The sequence below is a fragment of the Oryzias melastigma genome, linkage group LG15 (genome assembly GCF_002922805.2).
Source record: "Oryzias melastigma strain HK-1 linkage group LG15, ASM292280v2, whole genome shotgun sequence".
NCBI lineage: Eukaryota > Metazoa > Chordata > Actinopteri > Beloniformes > Adrianichthyidae > Oryzias > Oryzias melastigma.
In genome coordinates, this window is record NC_050526.1 from 28,586,429 (window position 1) to 28,612,010 (window position 25,582).

The 25,582-nt window shown below is 35.5% G+C and overlaps 1 protein-coding gene across 1 annotated transcript in view; it reads right to left on the reverse strand.

Moving 5' to 3' along the window:
• Nucleotides 1–24,982, reverse strand: part of wdr11 (WD repeat domain 11) — a 50,365-nt gene extending 25,383 nt beyond the window's left edge. The window contains exons 1-11 of the mRNA XM_024297371.2: nt 24,585–24,982; nt 22,005–22,116; nt 20,827–20,980; nt 20,526–20,699; nt 18,422–18,623; nt 15,563–15,728; nt 12,652–12,754; nt 11,455–11,653; nt 10,378–10,478; nt 9,419–9,595; nt 1,403–1,487 (exon numbers count right to left, since the gene is read on the reverse strand). Of these exons, the coding sequence (XP_024153139.1) occupies nt 1,403–1,487; nt 9,419–9,595; nt 10,378–10,478; nt 11,455–11,653; nt 12,652–12,754; nt 15,563–15,728; nt 18,422–18,623; nt 20,526–20,699; nt 20,827–20,980; nt 22,005–22,116; nt 24,585–24,670 (1,559 nt within the window). The 5' untranslated portion in view covers nt 24,671–24,982. The remainder of the gene's footprint in view (nt 1–1,402; nt 1,488–9,418; nt 9,596–10,377; nt 10,479–11,454; nt 11,654–12,651; nt 12,755–15,562; nt 15,729–18,421; nt 18,624–20,525; nt 20,700–20,826; nt 20,981–22,004; nt 22,117–24,584) is intronic.
• Nucleotides 24,983–25,582: the final 600 nt, after the last annotated feature.

The window sequence follows — 25,582 nt, forward strand, 5'->3', positions numbered from 1 at the left end:
GAAACAAAACTTTCAACTCAGTGGTGGATTACAGTCACGGTGAGATGTGTAGCTCAGGAGGGTTGGAATACAGGATTGTCTATTTAGTGACAACATCCTGACAAGTACTTCCTTCCTTCAATATTTAACCCACTTTGAACCCTGTACTTCCCAAGAACTACCTGATCAGAGTCAATCTGCAGGATTTTAAACTCTATAAATAAGATTTGTACTAAGATTTTCTTATAGTTTATAACAAATTTGCCATGTTATACTTAGAGAAGATTTCAGCTCACAAAGTTTGTTTTTTGAGCCTGATGTCCCAACTTATAATTAAGAAATCATTCAGCTTCAAGCAAATTTTTTTCAGTTAACACAAATTGGTTCATTAAATGTCTCTTACATTGTTCTCCAATTCTTACTTCCACACCTCATTTTGAATCTTTTTTTTTTTTTAAATTACAAGATTTTGATTCAAAAGTTTTTTATTTGTGTTTATTTTTAACCTGGTAAAAGTCTAATTGCTCTATTAAAAATATTCTCTTGAACTCTAATTTCTGATGGTTGTCTTTAAAATGTAAAGCTGTCAAGATCTATATTGATCTACAAAATTCCTGAGCCCCACAAACCTTTGACTCTGCTTTTCTCTCCCCTATATGTAGTATTCCACTTTGTTTTACTTAGTATATAAAAAGCTTGGGCAATAAATTGATTTTAGCTGTAAATTTGAATTTGTTGTTTAAGACGATTTATTTTGGAGATAATCTGGATTTTATTTTCCCAGCAATGCTTTTTCTGGCTTCTGCTGTTTGAAGTAAGGTCAACCCATCCGATTTTCGCTATGCACAGATGTTAAAAATGGCAGCTAGCAAAGAGGAACTTGTTCTCAAAACAGAAACAGTTTCTTTAGTTGCACAGAACTGGTTCAGTTTCATGATTTCAGACTAGGAAAAACAAATCGCATGCAGCAAAAACCATTTGAAGGCTGATGCTACTAAAACTGGAGGTATGACAAATTTGTTTCCACACCTGAAACTGAGACACTCTGTCGAGTGCAAGACATGTTTCTCTTTACGAGACGCTCCAGCAGCTTTAAAAACACCTGCTGCATTGTTTTACTCACATTTCTACAGCTTGTATCGAGTTGCACTTTGTGTTCAGGCTAAATTCCAAAGGAGTTGTTAAAAATAATATAGTTTTAGTAAAAAATTTATTTTTTGTTAAAAAGAACTGATTATAAATGATCAGCAAAAAGCTCAGATATAACCAACCCTTAAAAATGTTTTTTTTTTTTCCTCTTTTGAAGACAAAAATTGTCGTATCACACTTACCATGAGAGTGTTGAGTGATCCCACCACCTTTAATGAGGCTAAAAACACAATACACCCCCCCCCACACACACACAGACACACACAAAACCTACCTGACTTCACAAGAGTGAACGCTGAGTTCTTTGTGCAGAAGACCACTGGTCAGGTTGTAGACCAGTATGGAACCATTGCTGGTGCCTGAGAGAAGAAAGAGACACATCAAGAAACGAGGAGAGTCAAACATGTAGAAATCCGAGCAGCAGCAGTGTTAGAGGATCAGAGGGACACAGTGTTGATGTGCTCCCTGTCACTGCAGAAGGTGAAGCAACAGATCAAAGCTGGAGATGTTGACTTTAACATCATTACAGCATAGGACTAGAGATGGAAAAAAGTAAACATTTTTTGAGAATACATGTTGAATTCTGCAAGAATTATAGTATAATGAGCAAAACAAGATGTAGTATCAGTGATATTCAGCTTTACAAAACCAATAAAAAGGCCCGGATGAAACTATATATTAGCATTTTATAGTAAGTTAAATGTATGAAAGTAAAGAAAGAAATGATGAGAGCATATTGAATTGTCCAAATATTGAATATACATATATTTTTCCTGCTCCATCATATGGATCTTTAGAATAAACTGACACCAATTCAAACACAAGTAAAGCTTCAATACCTATTCACTGCTCCCCGTTAAACCTCGCAAAACAAATAAAAATCAGAGAGCAGAAAACAAAGCTCAGTAAAATCTGGAGGGTTGGAATAGATTGCTTAATAGAATGCAGATCAAACTGCTTCCCTGGAGCGGACCACTGAAGCAGAAAGGAGGAAAATCCATTTCTTCTCGTAATGGCATTTTTTGTGTTGTGCCTTCATGAATGTGTTCTTTTAGTTGTTTTTAAGGAACTTAATGATTCTAACTGCATAAGGTAACACTGTCAGAGAAAGGCATCAAAACTGTGGGTATCTGGAGATCAGGAGCTTAATTTGCCTCATTCAGAAATGCTAAAGGAAAAGGGAGTTACATGCAGTGAAGCAAATTGGTGTATTTGAACACCCTGTGATTTTGTAAGTTTTCCCCGAAATCATGGATGGGTCTGAAATGTTCTTTTTAAGGTGCATGTCCACTGTGAGAGACATAATAAAAAAAATGAAAGATGACAATCTCTGACCCCTTCATGATTTCTAGGTGGGAGAAGTTGCAAAATCATAAGGTCACTTATTTACCTCACGGTTTGTCTCTTGATAGAGGATGTTGTACATAAAAGGACGGCTTTTCATTTTCCCGAGATCTCTTATAAAGTGTCAATACAAAAGTATGAGCAAATATATGCTGATTATTTTACTTCTATCATCAAGCAAAATAAATAAATAAAAGTATAAAGCATTATTTGATCAAGCATTATTTAATTTAAATTTAATTTTGTCAAAGGAATACATTGCTAAGAATATATGGAAGCTCTCTGGTAGTCCTTGCTAGTCGCATGGTTATTCTAACTCATGTTTTATTTCAACATTTATTTCGTTTCTTTCCCTGTAAGTTCTCTTTACATCAAACCGTTCTTGCCTGGCAGACAGAAGGTGGTGTCTGCTCCCAGGAGGACGGACAGAAAAAGGCTGACATTGATAAAAGCCTCATTGCCTCATCATTGCGTCTTGGTTACCAAGCAGAAAAATATGAAGTCCTCCGGCTTCTTCAGAGTTCTTCTCTTTCTGGGATTATTCATTAGAATGTAGTTGAAATGTAACAGAATTTTGAATTTTCATCTCTGACACACATCATCATCCCTTAAAAAAAAAAAAAAGACTATTTATATATTCCTTAAATTAAAACACAGCCAGACATCTTAAATATTTCAGACATTTCAGTTGTTTGTTCAGCCATTTAAATTTTGTAATTATATTATTACTTTCAGGTGATTATATTGCATTTTTTATTTCATATTTTGTTCTGCAACAAATCTGCCTCTTTAAGTGTCTACTTTACATATTGATGAAAAGCTGATTAGTATGAGGATGTATCAAAAGCAGAAAGCTTTAAGTCTCAACTTATCTGGAATTCTGAAACTTTAACCAGCCGTACATCTGGGACATGGAGCCAACACAAAGCGAACATAAAAACGACATAAACCCAGACACAAAAAAGGAAACAAATGTTATATTATTTAAAAGTACAGTGTATATGTAAGTGGAAACATGCATGTGCAAAGGAGACAACAGGAAGACTCACAAGATAAACAAAAAGAAGAAGAGCAACAAAAAGTTGGGTCAAAACCATTAGATTACTGGAAAAAAATAAAATTCCATTATCAGTATTTGTAAAATAACGGTCCAGTGTATAATAACGCTTTTTTGTAGGGGTTGGTGTGTCTATGGTTGTGTGTTTGCTTTTGTGTAATTGTGGTAGAGCTGTACAGCTAAAACAACAAGAAGTTAGATCGCTAACCCCATCCAAAAAATGTGGTCCCTGAAATGTTGTTCTTTTAAGTTTTAACTATTTAGAATCAATTTTCAGTAACAACTCAAAGAATAAGGCTGTGGTTTACACCATGATAGGTGCAGACACATGATGCCCATGGAGTGACAGTAATGAATATTTAATCCATTTAATTTCTTCTGAAAATAATAAAATGCTATAATAGTAATTAATAATTTTTGCAATTTTTTTAACAAGATCAATATGGTTTTCTGCTGTTATTAGGTGATGAATTTATTGATCATGTTGATTTGCTTAAGTCTTTCTAAAGGGGAGACTGAACGTTCTGACTGATTTCCTCTAGTGAAATAATTAAAGGGAAGGTGAGTGTAGTTCAGCGCCTTTAACATTATTTTTATTTAAACACATTCCTGTTTGATTTGTTTACTAGGAACCATCAACATTTTGCCTTTATTTCCAATAGGGGTGATAAATGTTTACTAAAAGGTCAATATATCAGCATATTGAAAGCATGTTGTTCTGTTTCCCAGAATGCATCTGTTGCTCAACAGCAATGAGAACATTTATTGTTGTTGGTAAAAGTATTAAATACTGAAAAGATCCAGGTGGTTAGGAGAGACAGACACAGTGAAACAAAGTTTGAAGTGTTGAATGGAGAAAGCTGAATTGCCATGAGGTTTTCATCTCTAATGTTGTCTTTAGCAATGAGAACATAGTCGTTGGAGAATATTAAAGCATATAGGCAGCTGAGGCTGATAATAGCATTGTTGTTACTATTAAAACACAATCGTATAAAATAACTAAGAACAGAACGAGCAATAACAAAAGCAAGACATGAATCCAGAACTCTTAAGTTGATAATCTTATATAAATCTTTGAAGCAGCTTTTATCTAAACTACTCGTGAAAACAGTTCTTCACCTCCACAACAACATAGTCAGAAAAAAACAACAGCTACTCAGGAAACGGAGCAGCAAGAACACAGAGGGAAAAAGGTTTATTAGTAAGATCACAGCGAGGTGGAAACTGTAGGATAACTGATAAAGCATAGATCTTAAAATGTTTTTTCTCTGTCAGATTACAACATTCATACAATTTGGAGAGTAATCTTGCATCGGTTAAATAAAATTTGATTCAGATTTGTAACTTCTGTTGCTAGGCAACAGAAGAAGAAAGTAAGAGTCCAGAGGATGACAGAAGACCTCCACAGTTCATCAGAATTTGGAAAATGAGAAAAATGTTCTCTTTGCTTATTGTGGTAAATTAGAGCTAGAAACTTAATTTGGGACTGACAAAGTCACACAAATGTGTAGTTACCAGTAAGTGGTGAAATACAGAAGTATTCTTAGGCTGCCATTCTAACAAAATACCAGTTTTTATCATTTTATTTGACTACCTGGATACTGTTCGTCACCTTTCAGCATTGATGGTGTCACACATCCAAACCTCTGATGTAACAATAAAGCTTCAAACTTACAATTCACAATCCAATTGACAGGAAGTTGTACAAAATGGCCATTTTAATAAGGCAGCAGGAGACTGTTTAACTCCTTGACTCTGCATGATGACTTTGGGGATTTTTCAATTGATGTGCACGGAAAACTTAATCATCCCGATCTAGTTAGGGATTCAGAGCGCCACTGGGAACCAGCTGTGCCGAGTCAATCCCACACCATCTGCAGCATGATGAACCCCTAATGTCCTTGCTGCATGATGAGTAAATGAGGAGCTAAAGTCCCCGAAACATATTTCTAGATTGGGGTAGTTTTGTTTTTTCACCTAAAATTATATCCAAACTCGAGAGATTAAACATTTTTGGGTGTTTATCAAGACGCTTAAGTGTTTGCAGCTTTTAAATCGACCTGTTCAGCGGGATTAAAGGATGAATGTAACAGAGGAGAAAAGCAGAGACCTTGTAAGGAAGAATAAAGCTGTGTTGGTTTAATAAGTCATTCATTTGCGTGTCTGAATGTCTTTGGAGGTGACGCATGTATGTGGGCAATGTCAGAGCCTCTATTTTTCAGCTTCACAACTAACCTGTGGGAATTTGGTATAGAAAAGTATAGAAAGGTATTGGTATAAATTATTAAGCTTAACTGGAACCATGGACAAACAGAGCACACTTTCATTCAATAGTCTTTGACTTTCTGTCATAACAACTGGAGCTCAAATCTGAACTGGAAGTTCTTTAAAGTTCAAGGACAAGATTTCCTCACACATACTGATGAACGACTTCACTAGAGTTTCACAAAAAACAAACAAACAAAAGTCTGTACCAAGTTTGGCTTCAACTCACTTGATGATTTAAAAAAGTGAGTTTTTATTTTATTCAGTAATAAAAAGAAAAATTCATAAAAGCTTAAAAAACTGTTTCTTTTCAGGCTAATGAATCATAATTCTGTCCCACAGCAAACCTGGAAAGAAGAACCAGATTTTTTTCACAATTCTTCTTATTTACTCCACCTGAGAGCAAAAATTCACCCCAGCACATGCTCAAAAACTCATCAAAATTTGCAAACACCAAGTAACCGTTAAAGATTAAATTTGCCCATAGGGAACGAAGACCCGCACCCCAAATAAATAAGTAAAGTAAAGTAAAATAAAATAAAAAATAAGATGACATCACAGCGGGAACAAATTAGAATGAATAGGACCAAAATCTCTTATGCGGCTCAAAAAGAAAATTTCAAAATCCACTAACGAAACTAAAACATGTGTGAGGGTAACCAAAGGAAGTTTTAAAATCATTATGGGCTGGCCACAGGACCAACAGCTTGGCAGCCATTTTGTGGCAAAATATAAATTTGGCAATTCTCATATTTTTGGCACAATATGGGGGAAAAAATGTTTAAGCGATCTAAACAAAATTTCCTATACATTTCACCAGGTTAAGTCCAAAACCCCAACCAAAGTGTTGTTGATCTTTGACCTCAGAAAAAGACCACTATCTTGAATTTAACCGCCTGCACGTGGGTGACGACTGCGGGTCACACAACACCGCTTGCAGCTTCAGTTTGCTTGTTCACAAATCATTCAAACCTGTACATTTCTGGTTTCTAGAGCATGCATCTGCAGCTGTTTGAATATTATCACATGTTGCTATGCTACAAAACAGGGAATGATTGAATACCCCCACACACACGCACTATACAGATGCATATAACACTATAACAGATGCAATTTACTTCAGGTGAGCATTAACAGCTCAGAACGGAGACCATGGAGAACTCTGGTCACAGGGCTTATTTACAGTGAGTATGCTGACATTTCAAACTCCAAGAATGCTCTTGAAATTCAGTTAGCGTAGGTCACAGGTGCGAAGTTTTTTTTTTTTTTTCCTGTGCGGACACGATGATATTTGTCTCGCCCACTCATCACAGCGGTGTTTGCTTCACAGTATGAGAGGCTGAACCAGCTAACCTTCAGATAAATCATCCTTAACCTCGACACCAGGCCTCTCAAGGTGTTTGCAGAAGAAAAAGTCACAGCAGTGTAACACTTTAGTCAATGGTAAATACATCACTAACATTATAAAAAATGGATTACATGCAGTTTATGGAAACATTAAAAGAGGAGCGTGTCACAGATTATCGAAGAATAAAGATACTTTTGCTGCTCTGAGGCATCAAGACAAACTCAATGTCCTTTGGAAATCATTAGTCTCAAAAACAAGAAAAGCAAAAAAGTAAAATAAAGATTAAAAGTGTGGGAAATTTAAGAAGTTCAAAAATATGCTGAATATTTGAAAATTACTGATTCACTCTAGAAGCACAGAGGAATCAAGGTGCTAAAGGGGTCATTAAAAATTCATTCGAGTAAATCCAGCTGAGTAATCAACCAGTTTCATGAAAGATGAAAACTAGGATCCAGGTCCTGTCCTTAGGAGCTTCTGAAGAGTCCTGCACTAAAATGAGAACATTACAAACTATCAGACTACTTCAAATCAAAAGATTTATGAGAAAAGCCTGCAAACATTTTTTCACCTCATGCATCCGTGTAAACTAAACAGTTTTCTTGATTCTTTTATCCTCTTATACAATACTAAAATCTGATCCAAGACCAAGCAGATTATTAATGGGTTATTTAGCTCAAGAGTTTTGTCTTTAGTATTAATAGAAAGCTTAAGGCTTTTTTTCAGAACTTTTTTTGTTAAATTTCCTAAGAAATGTAGGTAAAATGGTGCACATAATAAAATGCTTTTTAAAGATAAAACCATAACACCAAATAATAAGATTCCTTAACAAGCTTTATTAACACATTAACAAACATTATAAATGTATTTATAGGGTGTTAGTAGGACATTTATTAGCACAATAAAAAGACTAAGGTTCATTAACATTCTTAATAAGATTAATCCATAGCTAAAGTGAGACTTTTGTCTTCCAAGGACAAATTAATAAACTGCTTACAAGCTTAACAATGTATTAACTATCTTTGGCAACATTGTATTTATTGTTTTGCAACACCTGATATACAGTGTTACCAATAAAACTCTTAAAACATGTAATCAAATCAAATCGTATTCATAAAAATGTGTTACTAATATCATAGGTGATTTTTAAAAAATAAATACATACCAGGGAACAAATATTAGTAGATATATATAACAATAATAAAAAACAGTTGTGTTATAATCATTTCCAATAATAAATTGCAATGTAAAACACTGATAACAAACCAACATTCTAGTTTTCTACACTAAACTGGTGGATGCAGTACAGTGAGGTCTGTTCGGCCCAATAAAGAGAATAAAACTCATTTATTTAATTGTACTCATCCCTCTAAGTTTTGGTGACAATTAGTTTCTGAAGGAAAAACAATTAATTTAAATTCTATCTTGAAGTTTAAGAAGTCCTTACTTCCTTTAATATAACTCAACTCCAAACTCCAAAAGAACATAAAAACTTTCAGTGCATTAAAAATGAAAATTCAGACATTACCCAAGAAGAATTCAATTTTTTTAAATGAACTTACACATATGTTGTGCAAGATTTAAAGCCAAAGCAAACTTGACTAAAGAAATCAATTTTTTGAATAAATCTTAAAAATTTAAGAGAAAATTTTAGCAAAACAATAGGTAAAAATGTCTGACATTCCACTTATTTTTATGCAGCTTAGGTATATAATTTATAAAACATCAGCAGCACTAAAATCTACTTGAACTGGTGAAGGCCTGTGGCACACTGAAAAACATTTGACTGACAGGTCTCATCAGCTACTGATGCAAGTAATGAATGTCATTCATTCCCATAGAGATGCTTTGTTATCTTGAAAAACCCTCAAACAAAAAAGCTCAGCTCTTCTGTTTTAACTCTCCTTCAAAGGAGTTTCTTTTGAAGCCTTTGATGAAATAATTCATAGTGGTCAAAGCTTCACCAAGGCCTAAGCTCTGCTTCACTGGGGACAAAAAAATAAGAAGGCTTTCTGTCAGAAGTCCGTCTGCCAATAAAAGATGAGGAATGACCTTTTAGAGATGCTTTTCCTAAGTGTATAAATCAAAACATGAATAAAGTTGTTTTTTCTCCTCATTTTAGAGTCAATGTATCATTAAAATTTTACTAACCGAAAATCTACTCAAGTCAGTAATGAAGCATCTATAATGCCATTCATGCTTAAAGATATGTTTTGAAGCCGTGCTGCTTCTTGTGGTCTCACAGAGCAGTCTGTGGAAGCCCATCAGCGGAGCATTACCTGCAGCCAGAAGGGGTTGGTAGTGGTTGATGTTCTTGGTGGTAAGAGGCGGACACATGCGGATGGCAAAAGGAGGCAGTGGCAAGCCGGACAGGAGGCCGGTGAGCAAGAACTTCAGCTGGACCTCCTGCTGGTTGGAGGATGGAGCAGGAACTTCACCACCAATCAAAGTTTGACCTAATGATAATCAAAAAAGGTTTTTGTTATCTTAACTAGAAGCTTCAGGATCTATGTGTTTAAAATTATGTTTTTTTAGCATAGAACAATATATGTTTTTTTCTTTTTTAAAGCAGATTTAATATTTGTGTAAGAAAAAAAGTCAGAAAAGTTCATATTCAAAACACAATAATGATAAACTAAAGGTCATGTTCCCAGTGTTGATTAAAAAATGTATTTAAAAAAAACGTGTTTGGAAAAATGTATCTGAGTCCACTTTAAAAAAATGTAAAAATGCAAAACAGGAAGCACAAACCAAAGTAAATAAAGTGTCAAGAACTTCTACCAGCAACTGACAAACAACTTCTCCTGGAGGTAAAATCCGTCTGTTTGTGCCGGGATACAGAAACGCCATTTCAATCTTACATTTTATATTTGTTCATCTTTTAATGGACAGCACAGAAAGTTTAAAGAAGAAAACAAAGAAACGGGAAATAAAGAAGAAAAACACAACCATCTGAAGAGAGCAGCTCAGACTGGAGAAGAAGCCAAACCTGAAGGATGTTCAGAGTCTGGTATTAAAGCAGAAACTCAAAAGAAACTCACTAAAGTTCAAGAAGACATTCAGACATATCGCCTAATATTTTTTTACACTTTAGTATTTTTTACAGTTTTTGTATTAATTAACAAAATGAAAAGCATTCTTTAGCAGCAACAGTAAAAACCGAGTTTCTGACTGGAGTTCATCAATGGTCTGATGCTTAAAGTGAGATGTGTACCATGTTTGTGTGTGTGTGTCATACCAATCATGCTGTTCAGAGAAAGGTCCTGAATCCTCTTCTGGCTGGGACCCAGAGGAGCTCCACAGAACGCCACGGGGGAATAGAGAGGCGACAGACCCGAGCTGACACAAAGGACACATCACAAGTCAACGTCTTCTTCTTTAACTTTCATCTTTTAAGCTGATTCCAAATCTGACTATTTAGAAATGATTAATGAAAAGCTGATCAGGTTCTCAAATTAGATGGTTTTCCTGTATTTTTTCATCTTCTCAGGAGCAGCTTTACCATCAGGCCATTTTCATGGATGTTTAAATTAATCAAGAAGTTAAAAAACACTTTGAGTTTCTCAAAAAAATCACTTCTGTTAAGCAATAAAGCTTAATTTAAAATTTTTTTTAATGTGTTCAAAAATACTTGAGGAATAATAAAAAAATAAGGAAAAAAAATATTTCCTGCTAAAATGCATCAAATGAATAAAAAAAGTTGTTGGTTTCAGGCCAAGTCACATTCAGCTTTTTAAAAAAAATATATAAATCCAAAAAATTTTATTATGAATCAAGAAAGTGTAACACCTACACTAAATGCACTTTATCATAGTTAAAATATCAGTTAAACACATCTGTCTTTTAACTCAGAAAATCTGCATCAAAGTCTCTGAAAATCACATACATGAAAAATCCAAATGGACTTTGTTCCTTCTTGTTTTTAAAAATACCCATGCTGACCAATTATAGCTTCTAAAAAGAACAAAAAGTAATGACATCCTGTATGGAATAAGTTAATGTGATCATATTAAAGTAAAGAATTGACAATTTTATTCTTAAAACTCAAAGTTCTGACACTTTTTAAACAATAATGAGTATTTTTGTGAAAAGGTGTCTAATCTTCACTTAATACATAACTGAACCTTGGATTACAAAACACTGATTTAACTAAAGTGCAAGAATTAAATTGTCTACAAATAAATTAACTAATTCTCTACACCTCCATCCAGCTATCAACCTCAACAAGACTTTAGGAAAACTTGTAAGGTTTGACCGTCAAATAACCTTCACAGATTTAACAATACTAAGCTTTACTCTTCCTGTTGGGTTGCACCTTGGATTGCCAGAAGTCCTGCCAGTGTGGGCTTTGAGCTCCCAAAGCATGACTCTGCCATCGCTGACCATCAGAGCAGCTTTGTTCTCATTAACGGGGCAGATGACCATGCGATACGGCCGCACCGTCTTGGTCACTCGAATGGCGTCGCACTGAGAGCGCAGATCGTAGACGAGCTCCTGGACGCTCTGTTCTGGGTCTGACAGAGCAAAAGTAATGAGACGGGAAAACAATGTGCGAAAGCAAAACACACAAAAGAAGAAAAAAATATTAGACAAAAAGAACTGTTCAGGCAAACTAGAGCCCAAAATGTTTGATACCCATGAGAATACTTTTTTCTATTCTAATTTTAAGATATATTTTTTAATCAGATAAATTATCAAAACAAAAATCAGTTTGTTTTTTTAAAGTGCAACTTAGTTCACTGGCTTATCTCTTGAACCAATTCACAAATTAAGCAAAAAGAAGTTGATGTTTTGTTGTGGAAGTTTAAACGGTCCTACATAATTTAGTAAACATGATTTTTCCTTCTTGATTAAATCAATGTAATTTAGTATGTGGTTAAAAAGTATCTAACTTATTGACTGTATGAGAACTGGATCGAGTGGCCCCGCCCCCTGGCGTTTCACACAGGAAGTACCTACTGGCTCTAAGGAGCCATAATCCCATAGACCTCTATAGAGAAATAAACAGCTATCACTCAGTCATTCTATTTGTCAGAATAACCATTCTCGTTCCGATATCTTTTTTACATGTTCTTGATAACACTATTTCTTTCATGATTTTTTTCTGTAGTACAAGTTATTCAGGTTATAAACTGACCAATCAGATCTCTCAACAAAAATAAGTGGAGCCTGATGGCCCAACACCTAACAATAAAAATGTTTGAAAGATCTTGTGCAGCTCCTTCAAGTGGTTACTTGAACAAGCTCATTGCCGATTGGCGACAGTGGTTGCCATAGAAACATTGACTCAGACCGACGTCTGGTTCCAACAGGACGCTGTCCATATCGCAACAAAATGGCACCTGAATTGACTTAATTTGGTTGGAGCCGAAAGTAAATCGTTCATTTCCCATGGATGTCACACTCAGTCACTCCAGTTCTCGTGTAGAGTCATCATGTCTGAATGACTCCATACCCAGCCCAAAGAGCTCTGTGAAAGCTGATGTTTTCAGGAAGCAGAAATCCTTCTGACCTGTTGCTTCCTCTGAAGCAGCTGTGGAGCGACACACTCGGAGCGTGATGCAGCCGTTCTCATGGAGGCAGTACAGGGCGTCCCGCTGACCGCAGGGGGTCACCTGAGCACCATTTGAGGATAAAAACAAGTTAGAAAGTGGCACCACCACCAACCACTTTTTTGATTATTCTCTCTGTCCATACTAATTTTTTTTAAATGTTTTCCAAGAGACATGTATTTGATTTCCCACATCAAAAATTGACAAGTATTCATTTAAAAGAGTTTTTTTTTTCTTACTTATTTTACTGAAGAAACTCCAGCTTCTTTGAAATGACAAAATCTGTTCAATCAGGATTCAATTATATTGATTCATTATTGCTGTAAACTTTAAGACACTTTAAGACAGAATATTAACAGCAGTGTCTATTATGATGACAAAGACAATCCCTTTTTTAATTTACATTCAGCTAAATTCTCCACAGTTATCCTCAGCAAACACCCAGCTTCCTTCACCACTTCCTTCAGCTTCTTTGAGTCCCTGCCAGTAATGTTAGTGTCACAACAAATGACTCATCTTTTGGGGTTGTGCCAATATTATCTGAAGTGCAATTTGTGGTAAAATTTGGCAAGCTTTTTTTTATTTTATTCAATTTGCACTTAATTGTATTTCCAATTTCATAGAAGGCCTGCAGCCTCTTACAGTAAACAGGGAGGCCAAGACGCTTAATCAACAAGCACCATCAGCCCCACCTCAAACATTCAGCCTCTGTTTGGTGTTTTAGTTCAACGTGATGTCAAAGTTCACACCAAACTTTAACCCGTACGGGATCTGCGGGTTTTTGCGTTGTCCGGGTTCGTGGAGGATCATAGAGGGGAGCGGCTGCAGCGCTGGTGTGTCTTACAGTTCCCTTGAGGCTCATGTAGACAACTCAAGAGACGTCATGACAGTGGAAGGTTGTCGTGTGTGGTAAATGTATTGTGAAGTATTCCAATGCTAATGGAAGTTACGTGCACTTATGATACACAGGTGATGCTGTTGTGTGGTATCCACTTTTTTTTGTAAGAGTCTAAAGCTTTAGCTAAAATGAGGTCATGTTGTCATCATACGTTTGTTCTTCTAAACCGTTTTTTCTTCAGCAGACAGTCAGGACAGCTTTCATTAAGGCTGTTCCTGTTCACAATTTACATAAACAGCCTTTTAAATGATAATTGGCTAATCTTCCAGTAGTTTCCATGGGAAACACTTCTTCTGTCTGTTAGACTGTATTTTATTTATGACCAAATCTGACAGTGACGCTTCTGCACTCCACCGTGCACTTTGGCTGCGGTGCATCATCAGTCATGCAAATTGGCTGCATGACAAGCGCTTAATAATGCTTAGAGAAGGGAGGTGTCGTCTGGACAGAACCCGAGCCCTTGAGTAATGCGCCTCAGCTGCATCTCTGGGTCACTTCAGAAAACATCCTTTGACTGTTAAGGTTTGTTCTGCACCTCTGTGGTGTTAAAACAGGAAATGTTTCCTAAGAGAAACCCAGTGACAAGCAGGAGAAGTAATGATTGAATCTAATTTCACACATGGACAGCAAGTCAAGAGACTGCAGAAATGAGATGTCGGTCCAGTCACGCACAAACAGGCATGAAACGCTAAAACAGCATTTTAAAAAGGACAACATGGCTATCAGTGAATAAATAATATGCACCACATTGGCTGCACAATTGCTGCTCCTTCATTGTCACAGGTGGAGATAAAAGAGACAACAGAGTGACAAAGCAAAATGAGGCATCCAGTCCCACTTTGGTCTCCGAAGCTGAGCCAAATCCTGGATTTAAACCACCTCAGCATTCATCAAATTCCAATTAGAAACCCACACTTGGTGGGATGGGGGTGTGACACCTAAAGAACAAATGTGTTGCTGACTGCGACTAAACGGACAAAGCAGATGCCACGCCGGGGAGGAATCAGTGATGTACTTCAGAGTTACTTCTTTTTCACCACAGCCTTTATGGGGTGAAAGCAGTCAGGAAGAAAAATATCCAACGTAATCATTTAAGGCAGGTAGAATTGGCTTATAGAGAGAAATCAATAAAGTAGACACATTTTTGTAAAGCTCAACTAATAATTCAATAAAAGTAGAAACTTTGTAATAGCTTCATTCAATAAAAAAGAAAGATGTAGGAAAGTTAAGAGAGCTAGACAAGTGCAGCCACATCATCATTTATCTCAACTAGACCAATTAACAATCCGCCTTGAACATTTTGACAGCTGACATTGCATGAACTTTAAAGGTAAAAGGGGCTTTTTCTTTTCACATTTTTACAAACCAGAAAAAGAAGTCCCACTCCAATCATCTTTTGATCTATTCTCAAAGTGTTTCCAGTGGTCTTTTAAGTATGATTATACCATTTTGGCCAAAATTTAGAAAAAAAAAACTGTCATTATCTAAGACATAATTTATGTAGAGCAGCAGAAGTTTATTAGAAATTAACCTCTAAATTGTGGGCGGGACTGCTGGCACGGACTAAACCTTCCTTGACTTACTCCCAACCTAACACTACTGGTGTAACAAAATTGGCAAGCAATATTGGAGCTATCCAGTCATCTGGCTTCAATCCGAGCCCGGACGAGGAGAACCAAAACGTGTGAATTTATTTGTCTGCAAGTGGAGACATTGGAATGGAGTGGAGCAGGGTGCTTGAGACTCGCAAGTTCTAGAACCTATGACACAAATCCAATCATTTTCAAATAGCATTTTTTTCATCTTTTCAACGATGTGAATAAAAAAATACTCAGAAACTTAATTTTAAGCTTAATTTTTCATTATACATGTCCAATTTCAGAAAAAAATGCCACAAAAACACAATTTTCATCAGAGAGGGTGTTTAAATATGAAACAATAATTTGAGTTCCCAAAGATTTCCCTGTCCTCACCTGAATAAAGGGCACCCCAGAGCGCTCTATGGCCACCACGCCCACCGTCTGGCTGAGCTCCAGGTCCAGGATTAAAATCTCTCTGGGATAAAGCAGCAGCATATGGTTCCTTTTGGATGGAAGGTAGGACAGCTGCAGACAGTCGTTCAGCGTCACCGCCTCGGCTCTGCAGCAGACACAGGAGAACAAATGAAATCACAGTTCGAGATTTGAAATGAAAAATTGCTGAATTTACTGGAATAGACAAAGAAACACGCCTCCAAAGTGAGAAAAATGCCACCAGATGAAGGTTTAAGAAGCTTATCTTTTGACATGCAAAGAAAAGAAAGCCCATAGATAGAACATGCTGCATGTGTCAAACTACAAAATGAAGAATTAAACTTTTACTTTGCAAAAGATTTTAATGAAAAAATGAGTTTAAAGCCATCACCAATCAGAGATCAGTTCAAGATTAATCTCTACTGCCCTCTGATCAGCTCTGCATTGCTGTTATTCATGTGTGAAACACAATCCAATGAGGCAACACGTGAAGCAAAACTGTTTGATGATTAAAGGCAAATGAATTAAGCAGCAACTGAAGGACAAACTCCCCTTTATGCTATTTTGGAAACTCTTCGGCTGATCTTCATGCCTTTTTTCATGTGAATTTAAAAAGAATGTAACACAGAATTATCCAAAGCAGGTCTGACATCCGCATTATGACAACAAAGCTGCTGGACTTTCTCATAGCAGTTCAAAAGAGAACTTTGAAGAACCTCTAAAGAGGACAAGGCTATAAGACAAGCAGCGGCCTCATTTTTCACGATTAAGCTGAGAATAAAAAAAAGAGGAATGTAGAAAGCAGATCAATATTATTTTAGTAATTTGTTAAATAAATACCAACTTAAGATGGAAACAGAGCAAAAAAAACCAAGGTTAGCCACTTAATGAGAGTAAAAAAAAAAGAGATCGAAATGTGTCAAAACTTAAGCATCTGAAATGTCCTAAAAAAAATTGTAAAGAAAAGTGAGATACCTGTGCAAACAGCATCAGCAGCACAAAGTACATTGTTGCCATGGTTACCAAAAGTGTGTAAAGGGAGTGGAGTTGTTTGAACTGCCTCAGTAAATCAATTTAGCTTTCCTTTGTCCTCTGATGAAATCAATAGATGTTATTGGCAGTTGAAGCTCTGGTTGATCGTGCAGGAATGCTTATGATGAGACTTTTACTGACATTTAGGACTGATGAGACCCCAGCATTCATGACATCAGACTGTGTTTAAAGCTCTGCTGAGAAGGAAAACAATCATCATGTTTCCTCATCCACAGAGTCAGGCTTGAAAACCTCCAAAAGGACAAAAAAAAAAACCTCACAGAGCAATTATCTTAAAGCTGAGAACAAATACCAACAAAAATAGCACAGCAGGAGAGATGAGGGACAAAGAATAAAGATTAAAAGAATAAAGGCACATAGGATGAATAGATTTGTTATTAGATCAGGTGGAGTAGATAAGCAGAGACGCCTTTGCAGCTATAAATAAAGCTGCTTGACAGGCTGCTCAGGCGCAAAGCTGTCAGCTCCTCAAACAACTTTTCTAAATTAACGCCTTCAACAATTTATATCTATCTCTCTTTTTCAAAGCAGCTCCAAAAGAAAATTCAACAAAGTTATGAAGCTTCGATTCTTTTTGAAGACTTTTTTTTTTCCTGCCTAAGACTTGGTTTCATGTCAGACCGAACGTTTAGCGTTCCTTCACGGTGTGAAAACAGACGGTTATAATCGCTGGCGTTTGGGTTTTTCTGGTTGACGGCAGAGCGCCGGCTGCAGAGCAGCTCTCACGTCCCACTTCTGAGCTGTCAGAGGAATCGGCACATTCCAGATGAACAGCATCTACTTCTAAAATGAGGTGTAAACAGACAGATTAGATGCTGCTGTGCTCCCTGCTGCTTCCTCTCTGTTGCTGTGGTGCAGTGATCAGTTCTAGGGACAAACCCACCAGTTCTGGTTTTCCTACATCAATACTTTGTTGCTGTTTTTGTCAGTGACTTTCTACATTTGGAGCATTTTTAGCAGCCTCTGCTCATCATCCTCTGGTTTAGTCTCCCATAAAGGTACTCTGAAGGGTGATATGAGCCCTTCCTGATTTTTAAAGTGAGCGGTGCCTCTGTTTGCCGTGATTTCACTGAGTGTCAGCCTCCTATGCTTGTTTTCCAGACCTGTGACAGCCTGTTTCATGGCTCAGTCTGTTCTCTCTGCTGGGCTGGGACTCACATTTGGCTTCCAGTTCACAGATTGACAAACATTTCCAATAATATCTGAGTTGTAAAACGTACGCTGACAGAAAAAGGAACATGTTGTCATGTCTTCAACTTCTGCTGCCTTAAAAGCAGAGGGAGGGGGTTGACTGCATTGACAGGCATATTAAAGTTAAAGTAAAGGCTCACACTTCTTATCAACTTTTCTAATTTAAGAAGTTTTCTGTCAGTTTGACATCCCATAATACTGCGTGTGACGCCTTTCCTGTACTTCAGGGATGAAGGCAAAGATTGAACACTTCTTGAACAGTCCTCAGATCAGCTACTGGACGGCAACAGCAGAGGGATATTTCAAAGAGGGAACTTAAAACAGGAGAGATAAAATTGTTGAGGAAAGTCCAAACATGTATAATTAAAATAAAAGAAGGTGTTTTAATTTAAATAAAAAAACAAAACTAGATCCGGTTATAAAAGCTCATACCCAATTTAAACAGACGTTTTTTCAATAGACTTCTTTTTCATACAACCATAAACCATATGTTCATCTAACACCTTCATAGTGAAATATATTTAAAAAGAAAACTGCCTCATTTCCAGAGTCTAAAATCAGAAACTGCTCACTTACGTGGGTTTCTCATTGGTTATGAGCACTTTGACTTTGTTTAGAGCCTTCTTTGCTCCTGTAGGAGCAGGAGTAGCAGCAGGTGGAGGTTTGGTGTGGGCGGGGCTTGCATGTGGGCTGGCAATGTAGACCTTTTTACCGCCACTGCCCGGCGGCTTTGAGGGAGTAAAGTCTGTGATAAAGACTATTCCTTCACTGGTCAGCACTGAAGAGAAAAAAAAAAGAATACGCCTTTAAAACATAAACATGAAAAGAGCAAATGTTGTAAAGACATTTAAGTTGTGCATAGTATACATTTAAGTACTTAGAAAATCTTTAATAACAGTTTTTATTTTCACAAACATAATTTTAAATAAAAAAAATGACCAAAATGTTACAAAATTCAGTTTATTCGGCAATAATATAATTAAACCTCTATTTTAGAAAAAATCTACAAAGTAAAGAAAAAAAAGATGAAAATCCCAAATTATACTGCAGTATTTAAAATTCTCCACCACCTATGCAAATAATCCTTTCAGAATAAAAGAGCTGGTGATTGCCTCTTTGAGTAGCAGATAAAAAACAGATATGGTGACCATGTAAAGTTCACGACCCCAAACACACGAACGGCTCAAAAGACAATGTTTGCTCTTGAAAAATAAAAGCTCTGAACACAAAGAGCTTCACTTTAGATCTCTGAAGTTAAACTTTGATTAGAAAATATTTTTTGCTTTTGTAAAAACAGAAATTTCAAGGACCTTTTAAAGGTTTCCCATTTATCTGAGTTTCAAAAGCGAATTATCAATTAAATAAAGATTCCCATCAACAAAAAGATGGTAGAGACTGCTAATAAAACAGACTATTTCATGAATTCCTTTTTATAAAGCAGTGAAACGCAACATGTAGGTTGGTATTCAGACCCTTCGCTCGGTGCTTGATTGAAGGACATTTGCCAACGCCGGACAACACAGGTCTTCTGGGAATAATTCCACACATTTGGCACAGCTTTCTGTTCAAACCCATCCAGCTTGAACAGAGCACAGCCACTTTCAGAACCATCTGGACTCGCCACTCCAAGAATTTAATCAGACACTTCTTTGTGTGTTCGGTTGTCTCCTGCAGAAGCATCTGTCCCAATCTGAGATTCTATAGCATGAAAAGGGTTTTCTGCATTTTGTTTGTCTTTTAACTTGAGTTTTCTGATTAAAAAAAATCTCCAAAGAATAATTCACACATGATTTCACAGGAACAATTACTCATTCTTTCAATTTTCTAGTTTCACAACAAACTGAGATTTAAAAACCAACCCTGATGAAAATTGTGCTCTTGTGGCATTTTTTAAATGATAGAGGACATATATAAAGAAACTAAGCTCAAAATTGCATTTTGGAGAATTTCATTTTTTTTTTCAAATTGCTGTGAAGGAAAACAGATTTTTTTTTAAAAGATCATATTTGTGCCGTAAAAAAATTAGCAGAACTTTCCCTGGTCTCTGCAGAAACTATGTCCTTGAAAACAGGGGTGTAAAGAAAAAAATCGAATCGGCGATATATTCCGATACTTCATTTGGCGATACTTGTGTCGATATGAAAAAGTTATTTATTATACAGTGAATTTGCTTGGGTAAAAGCAATTTCTATATGAGGTACAGTTGCAGTGATTAGCATTATTAACTGTACCACTTTATTACAATTAATTAGTATTCAGGTAGAGTTTTTTCCAAAGTTAAACTCTAAAAAATAGTGAAAAATTGTACTGGTAAAGTCTTGGGATATATCGTGAGACATATTGTATCGTGAACCAGGTATTATGATATGTATCGTATCGCCAGTACACACCCCTGCTTGAAATTTTTTTTATTATTCTGCCTAAAATCGGGATAATTGTATTTTTAAGTCCACAAGGAACACTTTGACAATACAATTAAAACATGATGAGAGTGTGACTTTAAACAGTTTTAAGTAATTCTGAAGATATTCTATAGGTTTTGAAGCTCCTGAAGCAGATCTTTGTTCAGGTTTTTTTTTTTTTCATATCACAAAAAACTCTGATCCTTAAAGCTCTAAATCTGTGCAAAAAAAACTTGAGCTGTGCAATCGGGTTCTTGGACATTTCTGTTGTGACTTACGGGCCATATTAGATGGATCAAAGGGGTCAAAGGAAAAGGAGAGGATGTTCTCTGCGTAGCTCTTCTTCCAAAGTTTGGTCCCTGTGTCTCCGTTCCACAGAACAATGTAGTTGGGAGGGTGGACGGCCAGCAGGAGGTCACGAGACGCATCCTGATTCCACAACCAATCCAAGTCTGGCAAACGGACCGCATGATGGAGGAAACACAGAAGTTGAAAGAAGAATACGTGACAGCACATTCATAAAACCAACAAACCCATCAGAAAATGTGTGCTTAGACGTGTTTCCTTCAGGATTCCTACCCTGGATGGGTTTGGAGTGCTCCTGGATCTCACAGTGGGCGGTGCCACTGACAACGTCCCACACGATGATCTTCCCCGATGCATCTCCTGATGCCAGCCGCAGACAGTAAGGCGAGCTCAGGTTGTGGTAGTAGTTTTCCCTGGACCATTTCACCTACCGGGAAAAAACAGGCTTTAAAAGTCTTCAAGAAAAGTCTGCAAGAAATTATGGCAGAAATATTTATCTAAAAAAAAGATAAAGAAAGAAACCAAATGAGACTAAGTCAAGAAATATAAAGCATGTCTGATAAATAGATAAATATTTATTAGAATTTTTCATTTTTATTTACTGCATCTGAACATGTTTGTTCTCCTTTACTGATGGCTTTTTTATTCATTTTCTGCTTTTTGCTTTTATTTCTGAAAGCTTTTTTATTGTCCTGTTTGAATTTGCTGCTGCTTTCAGATGGAGCGCAGGCACTGATTTACACAGAAAAATAATTCACCTCATATTAAAGCCATTTTTCAGCACAAACACACACTGAGATTCTCCATCTGGGTAATAAATAGAGAAATTATTTACCAGTATACTTTATCATTCGCTCTGCTTCACACCGAGGAGCTGAATATGGCTGTTAATGCTTAAAGTATTGTGTGGCATTAAGGTTGAAAATCAGGGTAAAACTCACAAAGAGAAATTGTGAAACTTAAATTACAGAACAATAGTGTTAAAAAAGGAAATGATAAATGACTAAAGAGTAGAGACTAAAACTTCTGCTGAGATGTTTTTTGTTCATCCTTCAATGTGTTTAATTTAATGGCCTCTTTTCTCCAGCGCCTTCATGTACTGGTCAGGAACACGTTTCACTTGTAGTTTTTATGGACGGACTTGAAGTCGTGATCATTACGAAATTAACAAATTTGATCAATCACAACACAATCTAATGAAAATCCCAGCTTTAAGCATGAATCTGTATATTTTATACTCTACTTTGACGATAAATTAGAAAAAAAAAATGTTTGCTAGAAAATGTTGATTTCTGGTAAACTTTCTCACATCTGTGTACAGTTTGGAGTAAAGTAATGTTGTTTCTGTCGAGAAAATAAACCTCCAAATAAATAAACGTGATTATTCTCCCGATATTTTTCCCCTTGAAGATAAAAACAGCTTGAAAAAGTGTGTTTATTATGGAACTCACCTTAACTACATTGGCCTTGTGCCTCTCCAACACCTGAATGGTCTGAGCTGTTTTTGGGTCAATTATGAGAATGCTGGAATGACATCCTTGAGCTATCAGACCCTGCCAACCCCTAAAGGACAAAAGGATGGAAAAAAGAAAATCGCATCATCAGAAAAACATTAAGAATCAGGCCTCTTCTCAATATACATTTAAAGGACAATAAGAATCTGAAATGAGCCTGAATGCAAGTTTTATGCAAGATAAGACAATTTTGAAATACCCTTTAGTAGCTGAGATATTTTGAAATTTTCCAATTTTATTACTTCAAGGGCTGTCATCCATAATTAAAAGACAACGAGGTTCATTTTAAGGACATTCACTGAACTGGTTTTCAGCAAAGAATTTACTGTATTTTTTATTGTATCATGTATAACAATTCCATCATATACCAACAGGCATAAAGATGCAGATTTAATCTTAAAATGTATGTTTAAAAAAAAAAAATCTGTTTTTTTACTATTCAAGGTTATTCTAAAGTAATAGAATAATGTATGTAGTGTGTTAGCGACATAAAGCCTGAGGGAGTTAAAGATGCTCACAGTATTATTGAACCTCAAGCGGGTTCACCAGGTCAAGTGGCTTTTACACCCCAGTAAATGAAAATAAATCCTAAACACTTTTAGAGAAATTTCAAACCCTTATAGTAAATTTCTTAGTGTAACTGCAGGAAAAATATGCATCAAAACCAAATTACCTTCAGTTTTGTATGTCAACATGGTTAACAGACATTGATCTCTAACATATTGATTTAAAGCTGATGTGAAAGTAGTGGTTTGGGGAAAAAATAGATTTCACTTTACTTAGGAAGAAATGGAGAAAACACATTTTACAACTTTCCCACTGCTGAATTTTCACTGTATTCTTGGATCAATGTTGCCATGTTTTAAAGAAGAGCATTTAAAAAAGAAAAGTAAAAGTTGAATTTAAATGTAAATGTAAAATATAAGGGAGACAACGGTTGACAAGTTGTTCAAGTAAAAAAAAAAAAAAGAGAGAAGTGCAGTTCCCAAAAAATGTTAAATCACCAAAAAGAAAAACAAGAAATAAAGATCTAAAAACAGATGACTTCCTTCACCAAGGAATCAAATTAAAATACTCATTGGCAGAACAATCGGTGAAATCATCATTTAAATGATTTTTAATGACATGGTTGGTAAAAAATCATAATAAAAAAACACCCTTAAAAAAGAAAATCTTGCAGTTATGGTAACTGTTTCCACAGCTTATGTCCAGGTATTGAATCTGGACTCCAATCTGGAGGTGAATAATGACAATTATTTATTTATTTAATAAGGATCCCTATTAGTTGCAACCGAGCAGTTGCAACTATTCTTCCTGGGGTCAAGACTTTTCACAAACCTTTTACATTTATAGATATACATGCAAGTATTAACATATTCAAAATAAGTAATAACAAAACAATGTTTACAAAAATGAATGTGATTCTTACCTCCTCACTACATACACACCACATACATAACCCAATTTGCTTAACATTATCAATAAATAATTATTTCATTTTATTTTTCAATTTAAATACATACATTTTTAGTGATGATTTGAAAATAACTTTGATTTTGGTAATGAGTTCCAGTAAAGTAAAACCACCATTCTCTGTGTGTCTTCTAGAATAGTTATGTGTATTGTGACTAAATCTAAGTTTCTTATAAATGGTAAATGGTGTTTTTGCTTTAATAATATTTCTGATAAAAAGCAATAGAGAATCAAATAATCTGTCATTTACTTGTAGCCAGTTTAATTATTTATGCATATGATTGATATTAGTTCTATAATTACACCCAAGTGCTACCTGTGAAGAGTAAAGCAAACAAAGCTTGAACTATTGAAAAGGAAATATAGAAAACTGAAGCTGATTGGCTTAAAAAATAAAAGCATTTTTATCTAAAACAATATGTGACTAAAAAAAATAAAATAAATTAAATCAGAACTCTAATAAACTAATTTGTTTCACTCTTAATAACCTTTTTTTTTACTGTAAAAAAAGAAGTATTAATATAACATAATAAAATAAAACTAAATATTGAACAGGAGAAAGATTCCACATTTTGAGGACAGACAGAAACAACAGCAAAGTTTCCAGTTTTATCAGATAATAAACCATTAAAAAATAGCAGTTAAACCTCTGCAGCAGGTTGCCTCTTTATTTCTTAAAAAATATATATTTATATATATAAATTTATATATAAAGTGTCGCTCCCCAAGCAGCATATCAAACTGACATATCAGAATTCCTACTCCATAGCTTTATAGTTTAATTAAATCAAGCTTTAACATAAAATGAGATTGCTGTCAAAATGAATGAGGCCCACAGCAAAAAAATCCAAACATCACATGACACATTGCCTTGCACAAGAGCACCGTCAGCAGCCGTTAGCACTGGATTCTACCCTACAATCTTAAACGAAACAAACATTTTAAGAAAGAAGAAAAAAAGGAATCAAATAAAGAGTGTTGACGCTGTCAGGTTTGATTCAGTGAGTTGCAGAAGTATGCTAGCGGTGGGTGTGCTGTACTCACCAATCTACTGCGCTTTTATTCTGTAAATTCAGAGTTCCGGTCAGAGTCCGAGCCGCCAGTTTAATGTTTACAGTGTAAGGAATCATTGTGGATAATAATACAGATTTATTTTACATGTGCAGTCATTCATCAACGCAGCATTGAGAAGTTAGCTTTGGGTCGTCGCCTGTGTTGTCAAATTCTACCAGGAAGCAATCTGTGTTTCTTCATGAAGCGCCGTGTAGGAACATAATCCAGCGAATATTTGTTCCACATGTGAAGTTTCAATTCTAACACTGCATATAAATGGTATTGAATCCTGCACTAACAAAAAAGCTGTTTGAACAGTTGAAGTATGGTCACATCTAAAAATTTTAGCAGAATCCTTTAACTGTATTAGATTTTTTTTTTCTACCTGATTTATTTTGCAATTTTATGGCTTTATTTAATGTTTTAATTCATTTTCCTGGCAAATGTGAAAATGTTGTTGTTGGCACATATTGTGGACTGACAATGTTTCTCTTTGTGCAATATTTGTCAATAAAGTTTGAAAAAAAAAATCAATAATAATACTTTTTTACTTGTTTTCTTGATAAATTTATAGTCAAATTAAAGTTATAGCTTATAATTTTGTATTAAACATGCAATTTTGCATTTAAACTAAACAAAGATTTTTCTTGTAATTGCTAAGACCAAATTATTAAATTTAGCAATTTCCTCTCTTTTTTTAGTTAGACTATTTTTTTTATCATTCATTGTCTGCTGACATTGTTTACAAATCCAAACACACCAATAAGCCAAATAAGTGTGAAATACCTGCTACTAGGAGAAAAAAGGGAACGGCAAAGGAGCTGAATCCTAATCTTAAAATGTCTCTGTCAAACTACTGTCTCTTATTCTCTAAAAATAAATATAACTAAAATACATTAAAAATTAAACCAGAAACTATTATTTTGACTTTCTTGCAGTGACATTGCAATGTGCTCTATTCTGATCAAATCAATCAACTGTTTGTTTCA